The 18,263-nt window shown below is 31.8% G+C and overlaps 3 protein-coding genes across 3 annotated transcripts; 2 read left to right on the top strand and 1 right to left on the bottom strand.

The window, feature by feature from the left end:
- Nucleotides 1-901: 901 nt before the first annotated feature.
- LOC142505533 (putative germin-like protein 2-1) lies at nt 902-1,713 on the bottom strand. Its single transcript, XM_075618558.1, has 2 exons — nt 1,585-1,713; nt 902-1,437 (listed from the first exon to the last, which is right to left on the bottom strand). The coding sequence occupies exons 1-2, from the start codon at nt 1,697-1,699 to the stop codon at nt 902-904; spliced, it is 651 nt and encodes a 216-aa protein (XP_075474673.1). The 5' UTR covers nt 1,700-1,713.
- Nucleotides 1,714-4,190: 2,477 nt separating this feature from the next.
- LOC142505882 (uncharacterized) lies at nt 4,191-6,163 on the top strand. Its single transcript, XM_075619013.1, has 2 exons — nt 4,191-4,285; nt 4,803-6,163. Exon 2 carries the CDS (start codon nt 4,817-4,819, stop codon nt 5,870-5,872), a length of 1,056 nt encoding a protein of 351 aa, XP_075475128.1. The 5' UTR covers nt 4,191-4,285; nt 4,803-4,816; the 3' UTR covers nt 5,873-6,163.
- Nucleotides 6,164-13,781: 7,618 nt separating this feature from the next.
- LOC142505342 (homeobox-leucine zipper protein HAT14-like) lies at nt 13,782-15,829 on the top strand. The gene is made up of 4 exons (XM_075618289.1): nt 13,782-14,207; nt 14,412-14,689; nt 15,195-15,274; nt 15,435-15,829. Exons 1-4 carry the CDS (start codon nt 13,928-13,930, stop codon nt 15,658-15,660), a joined length of 864 nt encoding a protein of 287 aa, XP_075474404.1. The 5' UTR covers nt 13,782-13,927; the 3' UTR covers nt 15,661-15,829.
- Nucleotides 15,830-18,263: the final 2,434 nt, after the last annotated feature.

Here is an 18,263-nt window from a genome sequence, read left to right as displayed (position 1 = left end):
TTGAAAATTTTGGGAGACAAATCCATTATTAAAATAGAGGAATACTATGTAAGTTTGTTATTTACGAAATCGTTGGAAAAACAAAGTTCGTAAAAAATATATTCTTGAAAAACATGAAAGTTTTTTTTAATAATTTAAATAAATATTTTTACATTTATTTAATTTATTAAAAAATACTATACTACTAAATGTATAAATTGAAATATTATAAAATTGGGACAATCGAAAAGAAAATGAAGCGTATACAATTGAGAAGGGACTAAGTATGTAGGAGTATGGAACATTATGGTAAATCTATTAATCTTCAAACAAAAGTTGCATAAATTAATAACCTTTAATTTGATAAAGCATTGTTTCCTACTAAGGATAAAATTCAACATATTTGCATTATCTCGTATTTGGCTCAAATTTTACAATAATTTGAATTGAAAATAGTTATATTATCTTTATTTTTCAATTTATCGTCTAATCATTTCATTTCGCAGCCCAATATGTAAATGTTAGCATATAATTTCAGAATAAAAGAATTCAAATATTTTCAAAAATACTAACTGGAAACATTCAAATCTCTCTCAAATTTGTGTGTTCATTAATCAGCCTTCATAGTTCCTACTCCGATCCCAAACCCTAATTAATTAGATATGTTCGTCCCTTGCTATCTTCATAATTATACTTGGTTTCAATGTAAGCTAGTGTATTGCAGTCTGAGTTTGATCATTAGTGGTACTAAGGCAAAATGAAGCCCAGAATATTATGCAATCACAATGAAATTGAGAAACTTAAAGGAAACAGATTAATTTCAAAAACTCACAACCAAGACGACGACACAATAATACACAAGAAATAATCCCACGCAAGAAATAATCTCATCAAGTTATTAATGGTGCGTGCATGCATTGCTCTAGAATTTGGTCTGGATCTGATTCACGATGCTCTTATCCACCTGGAAAGCCTTGGCAAGAACATCAGAATTGATATCCGGGTTCGACCCGAAAACTGCATTGGCAATGGTGATCACTCCAGGATTCTGACTGCTCAATGCTGCTATAGCAACTGCTTTCCCAGTTCCCACATTGTGTTGGAAGTGGATGAGACCCACCGGAAACACGAAAACATCACCTTTGTGTAGGGTCTTGGTGATGAACCTGTTGTCGGGATTCGAGGTTATGAATCCGACTAGAAGGGAACCCTCGATGACTGTAAGGATTTCAGTGGCTCTTGGGTGAGTATGTGGAGGGTTGATTCCAAGTGGCGCGTAGTCGATACGGACCAATGAGATTCCAAGAGTGTTGAGGCCGGGCAATTGAGCTACAGAGACCGGGGTGACCTTGGAGCCAACAGCATTGGATGTATTTCCAGGTAAATGCAGCCCACTAAAGAAGAAATCACTGGCTTCAACTGTCGCAGGGTTTTTGCATGGTAAACCATTCACTCGTGCTGAAAAACATATGCGCATTAGCAAAGAAATTTATAATTGTTGGAACCATTGCTATTTCTTGAGCAAGTAATTGCTAAAATGTTGCATTGTTCGCTTAGAACATTTTATAGTCTCAAAATGGTGAAAAATATGGACAATTCACTTACTTGGCATCATCGGGTTTGCGACGCAGAAATCTTGCAAGGGGCTAGGCTCAAAGGCAAAGCTGATGCAGCAGAAACTAAGAGATATTAAGCTAAACAAGAGCACGAACGTTGCCATTTTCAGCTTATAAATTTGAGGGAATTACAAATTAGATCTGTAATTTTTGATGAAACATGAAGCTAATGAGCAACTTATATAGAGAACTAAGTTCATGCAGTAATCTAAACATACGTCAAAACATACCGTCCCCATGCACCCACCAAACATTATATTACATAAACATATTATAAGATACTGCATGATTTTGCCGTCCTAATTAAAATGATTTATTTTTTGTTATTATTTTATATATTATATCGTGATGATCATGTTGTTAAATGATTGTTTTATTTGTATTCTTGTGATTATGATTCTTTCTGTTGTCAAAACGAATCAAGATTAATAAAATGCGAGGAAATTAATAATGATCTTTACCTGTCAAAAAGAACTTCCAATTCTGCATCTAATCCATTTGACAAAGAATGGATTGGACAAGGAAAATTAGAATGGCTCCTCCCCCGACTAACTTAAATTATTAGGGAAAAAAATAATCACATTGTTGTCTAGTATGTTGGCGCATCCATTAATGGGTTTTTAAGTTCAGAATCTGATGAGCGTCGAAAAGTGTTGGATGAATGGATGGATCAGAGGACATATTTTTATGGGAAAATAGTTTTTTTAAGTACATTAACTTGTTCGGTTTTTAGGTTTTGTCTTACTAAAATTTTAAAGTATAATTTTGATACATGACTTTTAATTTTTGGCAATGTCGGTTCAAAAATGATGTGGTACTAGAAAATGCTGACATGGCATTGAAATACACTGACGTGACATAAAAATTTATCGATTTGTCAGATGACATGTCAGTAATTGGATCAAAATAGTCGAAAATTAAAAAATTGTGTATCAAAACCAAATTCGAAAATCTACTGGACTAAAATTTGAAATTGGATAAGTTTGTGGAATGAAAAATTATTTTCCCTGTTATTATTATTGATTGTTGGTTATAATAATTCTCATTTGATTTAGAGTGCAATCTTGTTCTTGTACACATATACTATGAATGACATATGGCAAGACCTTTACACATAGCACATGTTGAGAAAAACTCTTTAAAAGAATTATTCTGCTAAAACTTACTAGAAGTAATTCGATAAAACTGTAAAATATAATAACTATTAAAAATATCACAAAAAAATAAATTTTGTGATATAGTATCACGAGTCAATTTTGATAAACAGATTTTTTATTTGGGTCTGCCATGAAAAATATTATTTTTATGCCAAAAATATTACTTATTATTGTAAATATGAGCACGGTTAAAAGATAGTTAATCTCTAATCGTTTGTAAGCAATACTTACTCGATTCGTGTTAAATCAATGTCCTTTTATGAGATGCTTGATTTATAGAAAATCAATGTCCTTTCATGAATGACCCAAATAAGATATCAGTCTCACAAAATACGACTCGTGAGACCTTAACACACAAGTTTTTGCCTTTTTGAAAACAGATGTTGATATAATATGTTATTATTTACGACGTGATTTTTTGGTTTTAAGAGATAACATGTGAGAAAATAGTTCAGTTTATAGTTGATTATGTCATGAACAAGAATATGATATGATTATGAAACAAAATGACAGATATGAAAAATGGGCTAACCCCAGCCCATGTGCCCAAAATAGGTCGGCCAGTCCCCGCATGTTACCCTCTTACGCTAGCTCCGGTACCCCAAATGGCCTTCTTCCTCCCAATTCCCAAACCCCCCGAAGAATCACAGATCCCCACAATGCGGGGACGATAATCCCTCTAAGAGCATCTCCAACCCATCTCTATTTTGGAGTAAATCTCCAAAATAGATCCAACTCCAAACATAATCTCCATTTTGGAGATTGCAATAGTGATCCTCCATTTTTTTAGGATGACTATTCATATAGAGATTCCACCAAATTACTGAAATGACATCATAACAATTGTAAAATAATCCTTTTGTATTTTTATGTATTTGTTTTGGTCCATTTTATAATTTTATATTTTAAATTATTTAATTAATTAATTTTAATGTTAAATAATTTTTATACTTAGTTAATTTATTTTAATTGTTTTATTATTATTGTTTATAATAATCATGAAATGGAAATAATAAACAAGATAATGATCACAAAAATTAATAACATAATTTATTAGAAACACTTCTTGTCTATTTAATTTATTTAACTTGATAAACATGCGATTTTTTTAGATGATAAACAGTAGACAATACGAAATGACATCACCAACAATTAAAAGACATCACCAACAATTTAAAAAACACAAACAACAATAAAGTTAAACGTCGATTTTTTATTTTATTATGTTTATCGAATTAATTGAGTTCGGTTATATAATACATAATGTAATTATATAATTATATGTGTGTGTTTTTGAAAATGAAAAAAAAAGAAATGGAGTATGTTGTAATATATTTTAGAGGACGTGGGTTGGAGAAAGTTTTTAAAAATAGAGATCACGGATCTATTTTAAAGGATAGAGGATGAAAAATAGAGGATATGGGTTGGAGATGGCCCGAAGAATTTATTGAATCCAGGCCTCGTTCATATTCATTAACTGATATCCTTGCGATTTCTCTTACGCAACCGTGAATTAACATTCTGTTTCATAAGGTCACGCTCTCTTCTTCTTGTTTTATTTTTTGGTTTTATTTTTCTGTTTAGAACATGAATCTTGGATTGTTGCTTTCTTGTCTTTGAAGATTTGACCCTTTATTTATTTTGTATTGTCTTTGGGTCGGGAGTGTTGGTCGTTAATGAGAATGATGTGTTTGGTTTTGCAAATATTGATGTTTTGATGGTATCTTTTTAGCGGTTGTGTTTTGGGATTGGATTTGGTTGACTCACTCGGGGGTTATTTCCGTCGTTGAGCTGGCCTTAACGAATTTGGGGTTTTTCTTTCTTTTGGCAGTTCTTGTAGTAGAATTTTCTTGCATTTGGTTTTGACTTTGCTGACCAGCAGAGGAACTGGCGCTGGGTTTGATTGGTGTGTTCTTTGATTCAATAGAACATCATTTTATGATTAAGTATTATTTAGATGCATATCCATTGGTCTGAACGTTAGTAAGAACTTTGGGTCTTAAAGATTGGATTTTGGTTGCAAAAGATGTAAGGGAACTTTGAATTTCAGGGTCATTTTTTTCAATGGCAGAAGAGAACACGGATTCAGTGAATCTTGATCTCAATTTGGGGCCTGATGATAACTTATATGACATTGGCGAGTTTGGATCAGGTTCTTATTCTAGTGTTGCTTTGAACTTGGGGAATCGGTTGGATAGACATGGAAATCGTCGGGTGGGTCCTAGAGTCATCCGGCGGAATGAAAGTTCACTATCCTGGAGGCGAGATCGAAATCTTTTTGAAACGGGAAACACTGCGACAGGGTTAACCAGTAGCGGTGCACCACAGACTGGTCCCAATAGTGTGGTGTCTGAGATCAGGCCAGTTGAGATATCCAAAATTGGTGATAATAGATGTGGTTTTTCTACAAATGAGACTCGAGATAAGAAAGGTGGGAAAAATTACAATGATGAAAGTGGCTTTTTTTATTGCAATATATGCTTGGATTTGGCCAAGGAACCAGTTGTAACTTGTTGCGGTCACTTGTTTTGCTGGCCATGTATTTACCGTTGGTTACACCACCATTCTAGTGCCAACGAATGTCCAGTTTGCAAGGGGAGGGTTACCGTAAAAAACATTATCCCAATTTACGGTCCTGGTCCTGCTCCTAACACATTGGAGTCGGATGTAGATTTGCATATAAAGATTCCTCCCAGGCCTAAGGCTCGGCGGGTTGAAAGATTGTCACAACTAAATCAAAGGATTAGGAGTGTGGGGAATTCGTCTGATTTCGGTCCTAGGATAGCCCCTATACATTTTCAAAACTATCCTCATACAACGGACCTTACTACCCCGATAAGCTCTTCCGAGAGGGTAGAGACTGAGTTCTTTCTTAGATCCTATTTTCAAATTGGCCGCATGGAAAGCAATCAAGAACTGGCTCCAACTTTTGAAGACAGGGATTCTGTGTCGAGCATTGCTGCTGTTATACACTCAGGTGGTCAAATGATAGATAATGCAGTTGAAATTGATTCCACATTGTCCCTCTCTACTTCATCTTCGAGGAGAAGAACCGCAGCTTCAAGAAATTCGGATGTGAACAGTGGAGACTCGCGTATAACTTGGAGGAGACTAAATTGATACGCAGAATTCAGAATGATATTAAGAACGTAGTTGTCTTGGTAACCATTTCATATAACCTTGTTTTTCACTGGAATGAAGGAAACAAGTCACGGATTTTAGGTACATCTACAAACAGACCTGCAAATTTCGGCCATAGTTATTAGAATTTATGATCCACATATGTTTCTCCGTGTAGGTACTTCTGGGATATGGAATACAGATTACACTACTATTTGCGTTTTTTTAACCTTCTTTGGCTCTTTCTTTAACGATAAATATGTATATTTGACGTAAGAAATCACAAAAACTGTGGATAGATGTAACATCCCGAAATAAAATAACTAATACTACTTTAACAGTTGTTGAAAATAATTTTTTTAAATTTAAATAGTAAACTCTCGTCTTCTGAATTTAAATAAAATGAACGACTAAATTCTTGAAAATAATCCAAGTATAAAATATTTTCATGAATAAAAAAATATCATTCATTATTACTGTAAAAGCGTTATCCAAAGCGAGCATTTGAAAATACTTGTTTGCCAACAAAATTTTGAATAAATAAAAATCAGAGTAAAAAGTTTAACGTGCATATAATATTTTCATAAGAGCAATCACAATGGGTGTTAAACACAATGGGTGTTAAATGGATGTTAATAACACCCATTTAATAACGCCCACTCACAAGAGAGAGAAAGGGGGCCCCGTTCATATGTTTGAACGCCCCTCTGTTTGCTTATTTTTTAAAAAAAATTTGACATTTAGCGACGGTTTTTTCAAAAACCGTCGCTATTTACGATGGATTTTCAGAAACTGTCGCTGAACGCGGGGCAAAAACCGTCGCTATTTACGATGGATTTTCAGAAACCGTCGCTGAACGCGGGCTCCACACACGTGATGATGTTTCCTTATTTAATGTCATTTAATGTATATGTTTAAATTTCAAATTTTCATTTTTTAAAAATAAATTCGGATATTAAAATAAATTAAAAATAATGTTCAATTAAAAACTAACGATTGTTTTTTTTATAAAATTAAAAAAAATTTAACGGCTAATTAACGGCTAGTTAATGTCTAGTTTAATAAAAAAATAATATATTCATCTATAAATATTCACACACTACACAAATTATTTCAAACATCAAACATATTATTCTTCACTCCAAAAATCTTTTTTCTTCTTTTTTTTACTCCAAAATGTCTCAATATTCCAGTAGTTCAACCTCTAGCTCGACAAGTGAAAACGAAGTCCAAGCTAAAGTTGATGACGAAGATTATGATCCGGGGAAAGAGCTAATGTCATTGATACTTCAACAAAGTCGACAAATAGTTGAAGCATATCAAAGTAATAACGTGATGCGGCGAAGAAGAAGGTTCATCCAACCCATCCAGGGCTCAAACCGAGGATTTCATGAATATCTCCGAACAAATTCCGAAATACGTGACACTCATGTGCATCACCAACTTCGTGCCGACTTAGTTGAACATATTTGGTCACAATACAACAACAATCCTTGAATTAGTATTTTGCATCTTCTCTTAAGTTTAATTTATTTTCTTTTATTTTTATGCAAGTGTTATTTATTATTATATATTGTACCGTTTTATTTTAGGTTTATAATAAATTTTTAATTTTAAATAAATGACACTCATAAAATTAAATTATTTTACGTACTAAATATATAAAACATATTATTATTAATATAAATTAATAATAATTTAAATTTCTTAAAAAATTTGAAATTGAATTTATTTAATTTAAAGTAAGAATAAGATGAATGAGTGGACAGCGGAACCTACAAATAATGAGTGTGAATGTTAAAATGAATGTAAGAGAATAGATATGTTAATGTAATGTGTATGTGGCATGTGGACCCTACGATTTTTGATGAGGTGGTGGGTGTTATAACAATAACGAATGCGGGTGCCCTAACAATAGTGGTCATCAGGTTTGCACTGCACACAGTACGAGCAAGCTCACTGTTCAGCACCTCATGTCTCCTCAAAAGCATCAACATTTGCATCGATCAAGTCTAGTGAGTTTAAAGACTCAACAAGCATAAACCATGAATAGCAAATAGTATTTAATAAAATCACATGCATTTGAAAGTAACGTGTACGAAATAACAGCTTAACATACATAAGCATAGACGTGCCATAACTGCAGTAAACATTTTCATAAAAGTGCTTCCATCATAACATGCATAATCATATTTAATTTTGCGTAGAAATATGTTCAAAGCAAGTGGCCCGTAACATAAATCATCTGATCAGACTAAACCACAGTACTGAGCTGGCAGGGATCACCACAGCCTTTCGATCGGATGTCCACTCCCACACATAAATTCCCTGTCATATTTTACCGGGTGGAGAGGTCCTCGGTCATGCTTTACCGCTTTCCAATCCAATAATCATAAATCCTCAGTCATGCTTTACCGGGTGGTCACTAGACAAATCACATACCTCCAAAATAAAATATATTGTTTTGCACGTCAATCATACTTACAACGTCGTGGGCTTCGTTGGAACGCACTGGGAATATGCCCCAACCACAGTAGCAAAGATCCAGGAGATCCCAACGAAGCCTACAACCAAAAACTTGAGAAAACGTGAAGAACATGCACAATTTTCACAGCTTGAGCGGTTTTACAATAAAAATCATATATCTCTCATTTCTTATCAGAAAATTACAAATTTGTCATCGAATCGAATGTAACACAGAGTGCTACAAATCATGTGGAAAACAGTTTCCAGACAACCAACCTATAAGTCACAGAATTCAAAATAACATAAGGTGACGGATTTTATGACACGGGAAATTTCATAGCTTGTACAATTTTGTGATAAAAAAATCATAGGTCCCTAATTTCTTATCAGAAAATTACGAATTTGCTATCAAATCGAAGAAAACACAGAGTGCTACAAATCATATGTTGAAAACGTTTCAGAAAACTGACAGATAAACCGCATGAATCAAAATGACATTCAAATGGCGAGTTTTGTGATTCAAAATTTTTCAGAAATCTTTTAAATCATAATCCATCGAACTTTGCATATAACGAATTTTCATGTACAATATACATCAAAATACATAATATGACGAGATCGATGCGTAAAAGAAAATTTTATACATGGATTTGCGTTTAAACGTTCTAATAAACGAATACCGGTGCGAGAGCACGTGGAGGATTAACGGATGACGATTCCTTGATGTTTTTCTTGACAAAAACTCACCAAAATCTCCAGAATATTGGTAGGATGAGTACTCAAGAGGCTGGTGCTCAAGGGAAGTACAACCCTAGCTTTTTCCTCCAAAAGTAACGTGTATGTGTGTGCGCGTTGGTGTGTATGTTTAGGAGTAGGTGTATGATTAGTATAAGTAATTAGGGTTAGGAAAAGTCTAATAAAATAAATTAATAGGCTAAACTCGTATTAATTTAATTATTTAGACCCACTCAAAAATTTAATAAAATATTTAATTACCAAATTTTTATATTAAAATCTCCAAATATCGAAATAGTTAAATGGAGTACTTAAAATCTTAATTTAATTTAATTAATAATTAATTAAGGCATACAATTCATTATAAAAATATTTTACACTCAATTTAAGGATTAAATCCTCAAATTATAAATTTACATTTAAAGCGCTTAAAATCTTATAAATAGTTTAATAATTTAAATTGAACTTTAAATGCTAAAATTCATATGTCATTTAAAATAACTAATTTTTTGGGCTTAAATAAAAATATAACATTTAATTTTATCGTCTTAATCGTCTCCGGTCTCTTATCATCGGCCAAGTATTGAATATTCCGTTTGAAAAACTTAAACTCAAGAAATGCATTTAAATCTCATAAAAATAAACATATAAATATTTAAAATAAATTAAATACGTTGAATTCATCATTTAATTTTTTTAAATTGATTAAATTAATTAAATTATTAAATTATACATGTGATTTACGTATACTGATTTTTAAGCACTACAATAGATGACAAAAGTTTTTTTATATCGAAAAATTATTTTTTATTATAAATATTTTATGAAACATATATTTATTTAGATTATTCAATAAAAATTATTATTTTTTATATCGAAAAAATTATTTTTTATTATAAATATAAATACGATCGACTTATTTTATCGGTGAGACTGATACCTACTAATGAATGGATTACACAAAGGATAAATAAGAGCATGCATGGATGTGATTATCATTCTATGATGATTGCAGTATTTATTTTGTATTGTATTTATTAGAGTATAAGAGAAGAAAAGCATGGGAAATACGTAATCATGATGTCTGATGGAGCATCCTTCTCTTTCCCCGCAGTATGCTATTTTTTTTATATCATAATCACCAATGTGTATGATTATTATTGTCACAATGATTTTGTTCTTCTGAAAAATAAATTATGCGCATATTTAATTTCTTTCACCGAAATAACAATAATGATGATGCTCATGTCTAGCAAAAAATCAAATGTCTACCAAAAATGTAAGATTGTAAATAGTCTTGTATTATCTGATAGTTGATTTGAGTCGTAATATTCTAAGCGTATATATCTTTCAAATTATTGTTATAATGAATGATTTATATGATACGACCCCAGAGACATTCAAGATAATATTTAATTTTTCCAATGTGAGCATTTTATGTTTTTTTATACATTTTCACGGATTAGATCTTTAAAAAAAATTATATGTTGTAATTTTACCTTATATATTGTTAAATTATAAATAAATGTAACACGACACTGTTATCAATGCATTTTTATATGATAAGATGTTCGGTTAGACGTATATGAGTGTGAGTGTTATTGAGCTTGTGATAATCTGAGAAGTTTTCGTGCGTCAAGTTGTTAACGTTGCGCTGCTTGATCAGGTTGGCTGGGTGGCCGTAAAAGAATGATGTCAAATCTCAACGGGTAATATTTTTCGTCACTTGGGAAATGTAATGCTGATATCTAAGAGATATTAGACATCACAAACAGATATGCACACATGTCTCTAGACTCATGAGCATTTTCTGATATCATTTCAGCACTCAAGTGAAATAAATCAAAAAAATATGAATTTTGAAAATTTAATTAATCAAAATCCAAAATAAGGAAAGTTAATCAATCAAAAAAAGTAATTTTCTATATGACAATTACAAATTTTTCATTAGTAACTTAATGTTAATAAATTAATAAAAGGCTAGAGAAAGTAATGTTGTTTGGTGATTCCAGGGCTCAAGGGCAGCCTATTCTGCAATTAGGGTCTGGAAACAGGCAAATCTTCCATCGAGTCCCGGCTCAAGATTCACCTTATTGAATTGACACAACTCATTTATATTCAGAAAATCTTGGAAATAAATATTTGATTTGATGTGACAATGCCTTTATTTAATATTTGGCAATTTAATTCAATCGAGATATAGATAGTAATTAGTAACATTGATGATCAAAATGAAATTAAAATCTATATAATTATTTTAACTTCTTTTTAAGTTTTTATTTATTTACGTTTTGTATAGAATTTAAAATTATAAAATCATCTTTATAAATTAAGATTATAAAAAAAAGTACGAGACTCTCTACGAAAACAAAATCAAATCATAAATATAGAAGAGTAGGTCTTTTGTGAGACATTTTCACGAATCTTTATCTGTGAGATGTCAAAAAAGAGATTCGTCTCATAAAATACGACTCGTGAGACCGTCTCACACAAGTTTTTACCAATAAATTAGAATTTACTATCCAACAATTATCATTCAAATTATTGAAATACAAATATGCATAAACTTGTAGGATCATAACGGTTATATATTTAGAAATAACAATGGATCCGATCTATCTTATTTAGTGCTTAAATAAGTTAAACAAACACGAGACAAGTAAATTGACGATCGATTTTTTTTCCCGAAATGAGTTTTAAGTTGGCTAACGTGTTTTACAGGACTCGACCTGATTTATTTTTTTAATACATAAATGAGTTTTAAGTTGGCTAATTGTTTCACAGGTTGAACTCAACCAGTGTAATAAATATACAAAATACCCATATTTTCTTATTATGAATAGTATATTTCTCTTTATATAGAACTAAGAACGGAGAAATATCATATCATATTATTTATTCATCATTAGATACCGTTATTTATTAATTTTCATTGGATTTCAGCATATTATGAATAAAGTATTGCCGTAGTCTGCCGCAGGTGTTTGAATGGAATATATATAATATACTGCAAATCATTTGAAAATTCAGAGAATGTTCAACCCACAAATATATATATTGTTTCAAATATTTTTGTTTAAAAATATCCATGATACATGTGTGTGTGTGTATATATATATATATATATATATATCTAATTGTAATAAAGTTGATTTAACAAAAGTAAATATTCAGTTTTGTTAGCCATAGTAAGAAAATTGGGAGTAACATGTAGAAATTTAAGTTATGAAATAGGCAAAAACTTGTTATCAATTTTGTTGGCCATAGTAAGAAAATTGGGAGTAACACGTATAAATTTAAGTTACGAAAAGAAGTCAAAAGCTTTAGTGAGACGATATCACGAGTCGTATTTTGTTAGACGCGTCTCTTATTTGAGTTATCTATGAAAAATATTACTTTTTATGCTAAGATTATTACTTTTTATTGTGAATATCGGTAATATTGACTCGTCTCACAAATATAAATTCGTGAGAACGTCTCAAAAAAGACTTATTCACGGGAAAAAAAATGATCAGTGATGGTTTGACCAGAACTTTTATTGCCATAATTATTATTGTTATTATAGTCATGGCTTAATTATCATTATGATTGTCAAATTGTCAACATATATATTTCATTGTCGACTACTCAAAAATGGATTAGATGGCATCGAATTTTAAAAAGGTCGTGTTTGAGTTAATCTTATTTTATATTAAAATGTCGTACATAATTTCGAAGCAATATGTTGATTCACGTAAAAATAAATAAGTTATTTTTTTTATTAACGTTAGATCAATTCTTAGAATATCACTCCAAAGGTCGAATGAATCAATCTTTGCATTTAAGTTTTAGCTATAATTTCCATATCCTTCACCAAAATACGTTATTTAATTTACATTACATTTTTCTTGTAAAAAAAACTCGTATGAAACCAAACATTTCCTATTATATAATCTAATTTTCTTTTCTTTTTTTTAATAAAAAAATTCAAAATAATAATTCAAGAGAGAAACCACGGAGGAACAGTGAGACAAGACTCTTTAATAAACAATAACATATAATTCTTATCATGAGAGCATGCATGACTTCAATTATTGCAATGATCCCAAAAGCATGACAAATCTGATCCCTTTTCAATTTTTTAAATTTAACCTACCCTCGACATCTACGTACAATATCATGTGTATAATAAACCATGAACACTTTTGGTATATATATATTTTTTCTAATTTTATGGTTTTTTTTAATTATTATTCATTTAATATTATAAGCCACATATATTTATTATAATTTTTTAATTTTGTTTAAAACGAAATTTTATTTTTGTCATATGAATTTATTTGTTAAAATATATAATTACATGCATGATTTTATAGAAATGAAAGTCCATGCACGTTAGCTACATCATTACACAGGTATGATGGCTGCCTCATTGGACACAGGACTCTGGTATTTGACGTTAGACAGTCAAATTTCATACTTTTTTCCTAAAGTCTAATTTGGTTTTTTTTTTTTTTGAAAAACCCAATATTTTATAATAAATTTGATTTATTAAAATTATTATTCTTGAAATTTGTTTTTATCTCCTCTTGGGAAATGGGGAAAAATGAAATTAGTCTCACATCATCATGTGCGTGACCAAATAAATCTATGTAATCATTTAAAAGTGGAAATTAAAATGACCAACACTTTTCCGTGAAATAAATAAGTATTTGTGCGTTACAAATTAAAAAGGAGCCATTCTAAATTTGTTCGGTGGGCTTAAATTTTCTCTCTTTTAAATTGATTAGATCGTCTGCTCTTTTCGATCCGATTCTAGCTAGCTCTACTTCCCTGCTTTTTTTTTGCTCGTAAAAAAAAAAAATTCCATCTCTCATGGAGTTGGCCTTGAGCTTGGGTGACACCCCAAAGCCATTTTCTTTACATGAAAAATCACAGAAAATTCTGGGGATGGATTTAGGGTTCTGCATGGCTGTGGAGAAGGATGAAAATAATGGTGGAAGAGGTGAAGAGACAACCGCTTCTTCTGAGAGTGAGAGGCGAGCTTCATCGTCAGATCCAACGGTTCAGCTTCGTCTTCTTCCTTTCTCTCCGGTTCACACAAGTCATCCTCCCTCAAATTACAAGTTTCCTTTCCCATGGTCTACTGATGGCTGTAAATGTTCTAATTGACTTCGTTATTCTGTGCTTGAGGAAAAGTTTCTTTTTTTTTGGGTTTTCTTCTGATCGATTAATCTGTGTCTCCACTGTGAAAAAAATCTCATAGGCCATCTATACTTGTGTTGTTTGTTGAAATATACCTGACTAAATATGAACGTTTTCTTTTAAATTGTAACGGGCTTGTTTAATATTTTGACAGTGGTTAGTGAAGCTGTGGGAGGGGAGAAATGCGAAGAATGGGCGGCTACGCTTTCATCTACTAAAATTAATAAATCATATGAGATAGATTATTTTTCAATATTCAAAAGTAAAAGGAGAGATTTCGAAGAAATCACAGCAGCAGATCGAGGTTGTACAAATTCAAGGGGAACTAGTGACGATGAAGAAAATGGCGTGGCTAGAAAAAAACTCAGACTCAGTAAAGAACAGTCTGCCTTTCTTGAAGACAGTTTCAAAGAACACAATACCCTCAATCCTGTAAGCTTTACATATATATACATACACACACACACACACGCACGCACGCACGCACATACACATTAAATGTTTATAACCTGATGAAATATAATATCAATAAAATCCTTCATATATGTATATATATAGTTAAGAATGGATGTTCCTTTTTAAAAAAAAAGTAATAGGAAATTTTAGTCAGCCTTATTGTTTATTTATATTTCTTGGCTGAAGATAAATAATAATTTTTGGTGTTTTTGTGCAGATAATTCTCTAAAACTCAGTTCATATGTCACGTGTAGATACATTTTGATTACTTTCTCTATATATTTTTTTTCATATTGTTAGGTAAATATGGGTTCTCGTTTTTATATTTTCAGTATTCGAAATTTTAATTTGAAAAATAAAAATAAAAATTGTCCTGGCCTAATTATTAAAAGTCAGATTTCTCTTCTCTTTGGAGTTATTCTTTTTCTTCACGGGTTATACATGTGTTTTTGACTTATCTTCCGTTGAACAATACACGCAGAAACAAAAGCTTGCACTTGCTAAGGAGTTGAATCTTCGTCCTCGCCAAGTCGAAGTATGGTTCCAAAACAGAAGGGCTAGGTCGGTAGTTACGTACTTGAAAAATAAAAGATGTATATGCATACATACATACATTATATATATATATAGTCGATATTTATATGAATAAAGTAGAAAAGTTATTTGATTATTTGATGGATTTATGAAAGACAATTATTTGGTTAATTTATATGTGTGACAGGACGAAATTGAAGCAGACAGAAGTAGATTATGAGTATTTAAAGAGGTGCTGCGAGACGCTGACAGAAGAGAACAGAAGGTTGCAAAAGGAGCTCCAAGAATTAAGAGCACTTAAGGCTACTCAGCCATTCTACAAACAACTCCCTGCAACAACTCTCACAATGTGTCCCTCTTGCGAAAGAATAGCCACCGCCACCGGCGCCGCCGCTAATAAGCCTACTTCTTAATTGATATCTATCAGACTCCCGTTTCAAGATTTTTAAAGATGAACGACTTTCTTTTATTTTTTTTTCGTTATCTTTGTTTTTATTTGACTGAAAGCTAAATGTAACAGATCAGGGTTTGGAGTAGAAATTACAGAGCTTTTTAAATTTTGTTTGGCAGATTGCTTCAAAATATCTGAAGTAAAAAACTATGTAGATATTATATCATAGGACCGAGAGGACATATTAAATCTATTTAAAAAGAAAAAATAAAACGATAAATTTCGCCATCTACATATTCTCGTGTTAGTATATTTCAACGTAAATCATGTAGACGTTCATGTTTAAAAAATCACTAAAATTGTAAACAATAACAGACAATAATTGAAAGTTTTCGACAACATATATATGAGTAGGTCTCTTGTGAGACTGTCTCACGAATCTTTATCTATGAGACGGGTCAATCCTGTTGATATTCACACTAAAAAGTAATACTCTTAGCATAAAAATAAATATTTTTTTCATTAATGACTCAAATAAGAGATTCGTCTCACAAAATACGACCCAACGAGACACAAGTTTAATTTGCCTATTATGAAATACCAAAATCACATGTAAACAAATACACGAAGATAGTCTTCAAATACACGATCTCTCAAAAACTTTATAAGATTTAGCGCAACGTCTCAGTCGTCCGTCGACTCCTATCCATTATCATCATTAATTTGTATATATAATTGCCATTTTCGATATCATTGTGGGTGTTTTGACTTTTCTTTTTTCTTGATTGATATTTTTATAAAGTGCGATTTCAGAAATTTTGGTCAAATATATTGCATTTAAAGTTGATCAAGTAATTCATGTGAATGTCTTTATTAGCTTTTTGAAATGCAATTTATAGCATATTCATCGACCCTTATTTAATTTCAGCCAAAAAGACGTATTGTGATTATAAATGTAAGCAAATTTTTATTTTAAAAAAATATAATATGTACAAAATTTCAATATATCTATACAATTATAATGGGTTACGTTCCAATTTTTATTATTTCAAGAGAATTCTTTTAACACAAAAACTCTTGTGAGACGGTCTCACGGATCAATTTCGTGGGTCGAATATCTTATTTGGGTCATCTATGAAAAAATATTACTTTTAATGTTAAGAGTATTATTTTTTATTGTGAATATCGGTAGGGTTATCCCGTCTCACAGATAACAATTCATGAGATCGTCTCACTAGAGACCTACTTATTCTTTAATAAAAATTATAACTAAGGCCTCAAAATCTATAAATAGATTGTTGCTTTATATTTGGAAGCTATGTTCTCACTTTTATTGTCCAAACAATTTGGTCTTGTCGCAGAATATTTTTTACAAATTACTTTTACCGAGCAACATGATTGCTCATACCTTGACTAGAATGGCCTAAACGATGGTTCTTTTGCTTCTATTTGAAAGAAACCAATTTATTCATGCGGTGTATATATAAGTAGTGCTCTATTTAATCCAAAGAGTACAAAGTGTTGGGTGTAATAATTGTCTTTGCTTAGTAAAGCGATCGAACCGTAGTGCTTGAGCTGCTGTGCGGTTTAAAAGATTTGAGTTGCACCATTACTACTAGCTATAGCTTTTGTTAAAGTGGTAAGCACTCGGTCCTACAATTAGTATCAGAGCCAAGGTCACGGGTTCGATTCCCGTTGATTGCAAGGAGTGCAATTATTGGGAGGGAAATTGTTGGGTGCAATAATTGTCCTTGCTTAGTAGAGCTATCGAACCGTGTTGCTTGAGCTGCTGTGCGATTTAAAAGATTTGAGTTGCACCATTACTACTACCTATAGCTTTTGGTAAAGTGGTAAGTACTCGATCCTACACAAAGAAAGAGGTCACATTTTTTTCAATGTAAAGACAAGTGTGACTCATTTGAAAAAAATACATGTGACCCCTAGTAGCTCTTTGATTAAGGGTTAGGATGCTAATTTATAAGTCGGAATGTTTTCGCCGAGCTCTTTTAGCGCCTCAAAAGTTGGTTTGTGACGTAGACAACAACCTTGAGCTCTTTTGGTAAAGCGGTAAGCACTCGATCCTACAATTAGTATCAGAGCCAATGTCACGGGTTCGATTCCCGTTGATTGCAATGAGTGCAATTATTGGGAGGAAAATTGTTGGGTGCAATAATTGTCCTTGCTTAGTAGAGCTATCGAACCGTGGTGCTTGAGCTGCTGTGCGATTTAAAAGATTTGAGTTGCACCATTACTACTAGCTATAGCTTTTGGTAAAGTGATAAGTACTCGGTCCTACACAAAGAAAGAGGTCACATTTTTTTCAATGTAAAGACAAGTGTGACTCATTTGAAAAAAAGACATGTGACCCCTATTAGCTCTTTGATTAAGGGTTAGGATGCTAATTTATAAGTCGGAATGTTTTCGCCGAGCTCTTCTAGCGCCTCAAAAGTTGGTTTGTGACGTAGACAACAACCTTGAGCTCTTTCGATTCGCGACTTGTTATATTATCGGAAATGCTTATATATATAATAGTATAAGAGTACAACGCGTGCACTAGACACTAGTTTTCTTGATTGAGAGGGTAGGCTTTAAACGAGAAAGACGTGTTTAATAAATTTGTCACTC

Source organism: Primulina tabacum, chromosome 10 (genome assembly GCF_025594145.1).
Source record: "Primulina tabacum isolate GXHZ01 chromosome 10, ASM2559414v2, whole genome shotgun sequence".
Lineage (NCBI taxonomy): Eukaryota > Viridiplantae > Streptophyta > Magnoliopsida > Lamiales > Gesneriaceae > Primulina > Primulina tabacum.
The sequence above is the reverse complement of the archived record's forward strand: the minus strand, read 5'-3'. Positions and strand labels throughout refer to the sequence as shown.